Source organism: Ciona intestinalis, chromosome 9 (assembly GCF_000224145.3).
Source record: "Ciona intestinalis chromosome 9, KH, whole genome shotgun sequence".
NCBI classification, from domain to species: domain Eukaryota; kingdom Metazoa; phylum Chordata; class Ascidiacea; order Phlebobranchia; family Cionidae; genus Ciona; species Ciona intestinalis.
In genome coordinates, this window is record NC_020174.2 from 2,745,427 (window position 1) to 2,752,263 (window position 6,837).

Below are 6,837 nucleotides of genomic sequence, written 5' to 3' on the forward strand. Positions count from 1 at the left end.
TCATTTAATTTGTAATTCGTTGAAACACAAAACAAACGAACCGAAGTTTTAGATTTGAGAACAAATCGTTTTAAGGAAAAGGAAAATAGAGACGTGAGAGCGAAAAGCGAAGAAAAGAAAAAGAGAGATAAAATGCTATGGTCGCTGAATCCAAAACCAAATAAAAAAATCTTTTGCTGCATTCGTTACAGAAGTTGTTCATGATCGGCAAAGTTTGAAGAAACAATGGAATGTCGTCATAATGCAAACAAATAACACTCAATCAATCAACTAGGTAAGTCATGCAATCTGCAATACCGTTGATTTTATGCAATCTGCAATACCGTTGATTTTATACAGTATTAGTTTGTCATTTTGTGTTAAAACCACGAGTGTAACGGTAGAAATTAAATTAAAATGACTTTTGCATAGTTTTCACTAGCACCGTTTCGTTTTTATTATATCAGGTTTCCCACAATTAATTGTTAAGTGGTATTTTTTCTCCTGGTTGTCCATTACCTTGTCGATCTTGGCTATTCTGTTCATTTTTGCAGCATTTTCTTATCAACAAAACCAAGGTAATAAAACAAATGACTGCTAGGGTTGTTATAACTCCTATTATACCAGGTGGCAATGAATACTGTTGAGTTATAGCAGGTTTTGCAAGATCCTCGTTGCTACTACTAGTTGCATTTTTGAAAACAGAAGCTTTTATGTTTTGATCATCAGTTTTGTTCATGCTGCCATTTGTATTTTGGCCATATTTGTTCTGCACCGTTCTGTTGTTGATTGTTGCTTTGTTTCTGTTTGTTTGTTGATTGCGTTGTTGCGGTGTTGTAATCTGGAGAAGCAATCCAGGGGTAGCTGGCGATGGTGGAAGATTTTCTTTTCTCTGTTCCTTATCAGTAGTGTCTTTGTTTGCCTTAGTATTGTTTTCTTTTGCTTCAGGTCTCTGAAATTCTCCACATTTTCTATGGAATAAAATACATAGTCATTTTTTTCTGTTGTTGTACCGTAATATTAGCCCTTTTCTGGAAAAAAGTGATTTTCTACTAATTTTGTTTTTGTTGTGAAATATCTTTATTGTTATTGTTGGATTAGAGGGACTCTCAATTAATTATACCAGTAAACTGCTTTTGAATGAGTGAAATTTGTTTTTATATGTTGTTGTACCCTTCATTATAGTTACAGAGACAGTAATTGGAACCTGTTAACTTGCGAATAAGGGTTGAGGCCAGACACTGCCACCATTGTGGAGGCATATATGCCCCTGAGCAAGAATCAAAAAAAATATTAACAAAAAACAAACACCCACATAGTTACATGTTTAGCCTAGTTATTTTGTTGTAAACTCCAAGCGAAACGTGAACCAAGTTTGTAAAACAAAACACCTGTGTATTTACAGGGCATTATAATAAAGGCATGAAATTAGACGATAAGGTACAACCTATTTCAAAGCTCGGTTTATTTACAATGAACTTAATGAATGATTGGAGCAACTCTGCGGAATGAATTAGTTAAGGAAAGGCATAATAAACGAAGTAACAGTACACTACATGCATTAAACGCACGACTGATAAGTTTATGGTTGCATCACCACAGGTGGCATTCACGGGCGAATAATGCCGTGTGTGATGTATACACGTAAAAAGACGATATTCGTCTAGAAACTTTACAGCATAGAGGGTATCCGCGAGGGAAAGGACATACTAAAGAAATATATTAAGGCACAAATTTTTGTTAGTTACCTTTGTTGCTTACCATGTTAGACTTCATACATTAGTTTACTTTTCCCATTAAAATTTTCCTAACTTTTATTACAAAAGAGTGAATCGCTAAAATCGTTTTAGGAAGTTTCTAAATGAAACCAGGCTACAGTTTAACTCTCGCCAATTAATTCCATACCTGACGAGCGTGCATACACATAGGCAGGTGAGTACACGAGCCAGTGTGTTCATATCAACGATTTATCGAATTTTACACTGCTACGCGCTTGTGAAGCCTTATTATATCAATATGTCAATTTGCCGGCATCTTTAAATATTTGGATACAATTAAAGTATCAAAAGACGCACTGTTAGTCAACGTAAACGGGAGGGGGGGGGTTGGCCCCCCTAATCGCACCCCTGATTGCGCCAAGCTAAAAGGGTGAGATCTGTTAACTTCCTACTGACATACTAATGTTGATGTGTATATTAGAGGTTGATATATGTTTAATACGTACCCAGTTTCTTTTCCATTGCTATCTTTTTCACAAAACCTGCAAAGATATCTGAATAGATGGCCACCTTCTTGGCAGGCAGTAAGGTTGGTTAGTTTACATTTGTGCTTTTCCTCAATATACACCTCGTGTTTGCCACAGTTATCCATAAGAAATTTCCCATTGCGTTTTATCCATGTTTTTCGAACCTGTTCTTCAGAGTTTCTCTAATTAAATAGCAATGAGTGTAAGTGTTTGTAAGCTTATGCCGTAAAAATTACACAAAGTTAGCAATTTAGCATAATGCTAAAGTACAGTACCGTAGTTGTGTTTTTTTTAGTTGCGGGGCTGCCACTACGGGTATATAATTCTCTATTATCGACAGTGATACTAATACTCTTCGGCATTTGTGTCCTTGGGCAAGACACTTAACGAACATTGCTCCAACCCAGCGGTTACTGGTGGGTTGTCCAAATTATAAGCTATATTGAAGCAAAAATCATACACAAAGTGGGGTAGCTCGTAAGCACTAGGATAAAAAGTGTTGCAAAAAATATGTCTGACTGCGATGCGTTTTCGCGGCACCAGTCACATGAAAGACTTAACATGCGCTTCTGGGTGTTGGGGTAATGGGCTAAAACTGGCCCAAATCCCAGGTCCCTGACAAGGACAAGGACCACCCACAAAGAATAAAAGAAAAAAAAAATATTTTTAACTACCAAATGGGACAATAAATGAAAACATCTGGGACAATAAATGAAAACGTCCTTACGTAGTCCACCATTATAACAGTCACAGTGCCATGCCAAATCATGAAGTATTGTGTATAGTTAATTTATTATATTGCAGTATAACTATGCCCTTTTACTGATTACCTTAAAATTTTACGCTGTAAAGCCTGGTGGATTCTTACCTTTGTTCTTTTAATTTCATCTGGTGCTTTTGAATAAGGTAAAATTAACAGCACTAATAAAAGTAAAACCACCTTCATTATCATTGTCTTCTTACTTAAAAAGGAAATGTGTTTATTTACCTTCTTTATTAACACCTCTGTTTTCTAAAATTGTTTTAATACTTTTTTCAAACCTGACGGCAGAGACAATATTCTACATAAACAAAACTATCAGTACTTGAGTGACCTTATTGATAATTGGTATAACCTTATAGCAATTGCCTAATAAACACTTATAACCCCACATTTGATTGAGTTTAGTAACTTGTTTTTCTTGATAACCTAATGATTTACTGTTTTATTACGATTCAATTGGATACAACTAGTAGATATGATTTTCCTCAGCACAATGTTTGTCTAGCTAAGTCACAGCCAATCTAGTACCTGGGGATGTCCCCCTATGTACTTATCTCTGTCTGTATGAAACCGAGTTACAAAACATTTATAGCCATATTACATTTTGGTCCTTTGTATCTGTAACCCATCACATTATTAAAGATAAATACATAGTTTACACTTGTCGAACTTTGTTAAACCATTGTTAAACATTGAAAGTTTTGGGACACGCCTGACTGCATTTCACGCACATGTTTAGCATTCCTTATTGTACAGTATGGTTGATGCTCACTGGTAATTGCACTCTGCTTCTAAAGTAATTTTAAGAATACCAGTATTCAAATTGGAACTGTATTTAAAATACAATGTGCTCATTTATAGATTACAAAATAATAATTAACAATTAAAGTTCAAACCAGGTTTTATTGAAAAAGAACAAGCTCATTTATTTGTTTTAATAATTTATTTGATTTTTCATTATCGTGTGAAGATAAATACACTACATAAAATAAAACTTTGTATTCCACATTTCCCAAGTGTCAAGTCAAGTATAAATACAAAGTGCGCATACAACACTCAATGTAAATAATGTTTGCAATAAACAAAGAAAACTAACACTGCTGTGTAGTGTGTACGTCATGAATGCATTAAGCCATTTAAAATTAAAGCATAACATTAACACCGCAAATTTAAGTTATTTATGAACCAGTACATCAAATAGAATAGAAAGATGAGAGCAGCCAGTACTCCTAGATGCTCATATTTATCACTGGTATTGGTTTGGACTGGTTCCCCTGAAGACGCTATAATGTAACTTGCATTAGGTACATGTGAAAGATAAACATAATGGGTTGTACTGTATTACCAGGTGTATTCAAAGGTACAATGTTTGTTTTTTGATCTCTTTCTGTTGCACTTGGTGTAAGGGGAATACTAATTGGTGTAACCACTTCATTACCTTTACTCTTGTTTAGTGGTGCTGTAAAATGATGAGGCGTGTCATGAAATATAATCGATGATAAAACATGATAAAACTTATATATTTGAAAGACTTACATTAGGTATGTATTTTATGAAGATAAGTATTAAGTACTTGTGGTTGGCAATCTTTTTCATTGCAATGGCCAAATTGCAGATTTATATTCAAAACATGGGCCGCACATTTAACAACAATTTATTAACAAAATGACAATGAAAACAAGTGCAGTTAGTTAACCATACTTTCTGTTCCGTTCGGTGTAGAGGGAATACTGATTGGTGTAACCACTTCATTACCTTCACTCTTGTTTAGTGGTGCTGTAAAATGATAAAGTGTCATGAAATATAGTATAAAAAAACATATATATATATATATGAAAACACTTACGTATATCGGTTGTAGTGTTGGTATTGTTGTGTGGTAATACTTCATCAGTAGTGTTAAGAGTTACATTGTTGCTACTTGCACTTGGCTTAATGTCTGGTTTTATATCTATACCCTCTAGGCATTTGCTGCATAAAATTAAATTAAATAAAATTTTAAATTATTGCCGAACAATTAATCGTTCATTTCAGATCCTTCTTTTATATTTTTGTTACTATTGAACTGTACACATTAAACAGGCTTTATCAAACACCTGGAATACCAAAACATAAAGGTCCAAAACAACCCATGTTTATATTGAGTAACACAGCAGAGTCTGCCTTTTAATATTAAGTGAGGTATGTTACAAACTTACCCTGTTAGTTTTCCGTCAATGATTTCACAAATTCCGTCACAACTTTTTGGATTAGTGTAGGTGTGCTTGCTTGAACAAAAATTCAAATCCTTTTCAAACACACACTTCCCTTTGCAATATCTAAGTTCATAATTAATAGAGCTGTTATGGAAAAAATATGCTTGTCTCTGAAATGCAGTTTCTGCTACATTACTATTTTTATCGATTTAATACATGTATAACTTAGTAGTTGTGTGCTCTTGGTTAAAAATAGGTATTAATATACATATACTTTTCTTCTATAATTGCATAGTGATTTGTTTCAATGAAATTTTAGCAACTCAATGTAGGTGCGTATGTTGGGTAACAGCCACGCCTTTTTTTCCTACCAACCATGCCTTTTAACTGATGCTCTTCCCATACTTTTTATCTATAGTGTGTTTTAACCATTGTCATTTTGCTGTTGATTTCTGTTGTGCTAATCGTTAAATATAATATAAATGATATAATACCGTTCATGTTTGGTACACAACATGCACTTTACTCCTCCCTTTGAATCAAGTACCAACGCCAAAAATCCTTTGCATCTTTTATGCCACGCCTATCAAATATAATAACAAAGAGTCAAAGATATTTTCTGTATATGATTATAATTCAGATTATATTAACTCACATCGTCGTCGTAACCACAATCTTCCTTATTGTTTGGTATTTCTACCCTGTCCGGAATGTCTGCTTTAATGCCAAGGGATTTGGGTTCAGGGATCGATGCTGGTACCATTCCAGGTGTATCTTGTATGTGTCCTAGGGCTAGAGACTGAACAGCAATTGCTTTAACCCAGTGGTCCCTTATGAATTGCCTAAATTTTCACACTCATATAATGGCACCTAAGGGCCATTTTATAATGACTGTTGTTGCTACGACATGAGAGGGTAAATAAATACTAATTTATTTGTAATGTGTAAACATATAATTATAAATTAGCCAAACTTAGTAACTTACATTTTTATCCAGATTGGCTCCATACACTGCAAAGACTTCAACAAATAGAAAAATGAAGACCTGTGTGTAGTGAATTTATTTGTTAAAGTGCTGCTATGGTAAGTTAGTTTAGAAATCTTACTGTTGTCAAAAACATTGTTCCCAATTTGTTTGCAGGTTTCAATTTAAAACAGCTATTTAAACTTTAGCTCTGAAAAATAAAGTTGGTGCGAACGGTTTTAAGAGATAAATTTTAACTTGGGTATGCATACTGGTATACACGTGCTGCATATAGTCGGGTCAATATATGGTTTGACCCCAAAAAAATTCCTACAAAAGGTTTTTCAACGTTTTTTTGTAGTATTTATCATCAAGAATAACATATTAAAAATCTAGGAAAATCCGAGTACCAGAAAGTTGTAATTTTCAAGATGGCCGCCAAAACAGTAAAATGACAATAATTCAGTTAATAGTTATGCTAGAGCTCTAATTCTGGCGTCTATCCCTAGGTTTTAGGTGGTAAGGAATTTATTAAAACAATTCAAAATAAAATTAACTCACTCAAAATGAAATTAAGGTTTAATGGAAAGAAATAGTAGGGTGGGGGAAGATGGGACACCTTGACATATATGATATCCAAATATCCTGATCGTGTTTTACATAACTAACCGCGGTCTATGGGAGTCAGATA

The 6,837-nt window shown here is 34.1% G+C and overlaps 1 protein-coding gene across 3 annotated transcripts; it reads right to left on the bottom strand.

Annotated features, from left to right (window-relative positions):
- Positions 1 to 280: 280 nt before the first annotated feature.
- LOC100178181 lies at positions 281 to 6,795 on the bottom strand. 3 transcript variants are annotated; one of them, XM_026836117.1, is made up of 9 exons: positions 6,289 to 6,786; positions 6,168 to 6,227; positions 5,838 to 5,981; positions 5,677 to 5,765; positions 5,186 to 5,305; positions 4,834 to 4,958; positions 4,689 to 4,763; positions 4,333 to 4,446; positions 3,966 to 4,270 (listed from the first exon to the last, which is right to left on the bottom strand). In XM_026836117.1, the coding sequence occupies exons 1-9, from the start codon at positions 6,301 to 6,303 to the stop codon at positions 4,143 to 4,145; spliced, it is 870 nt and encodes a 289-aa protein (XP_026691918.1). In that variant the 5' UTR covers positions 6,304 to 6,786; the 3' UTR covers positions 3,966 to 4,142. The 3 variants fall into 3 exon arrangements, with proteins under 3 accessions (XP_018668896.1, XP_002119583.2, XP_026691918.1); XM_018813351.2 differs by lacking the exons at positions 3,966 to 4,270; positions 4,333 to 4,446; positions 4,689 to 4,763 and adding an exon at positions 281 to 761 and having other exon boundaries at positions 4,824 to 4,958; positions 6,289 to 6,795; XM_002119547.4 differs by lacking the exons at positions 4,333 to 4,446; positions 4,689 to 4,763; positions 4,834 to 4,958; ... (3 more) ...; positions 6,168 to 6,227; positions 6,289 to 6,786 and adding exons at positions 281 to 950; positions 2,204 to 2,406 and having other exon boundaries at positions 3,093 to 4,143.
- Between the last annotated feature and the right edge of the window lie 42 nt (positions 6,796 to 6,837).

Bases quoted from the DNA above. Each gene is read 5' to 3' on its own strand.
- LOC100178181 (XM_026836117.1), bottom strand. The intron at 5,982-6,167 runs GTAAGTTACTAA...ATTGCTGTTCAG, and splicing joins GAGCCAATCTGGATAAAAAT to TCTCTAGCCCTAGGACACAT. The intron at 4,764-4,833 runs GTAAGTGTTTTC...ATCATTTTACAG, and splicing joins CAACACTACAACCGATATAC to CACCACTAAACAAGAGTGAA.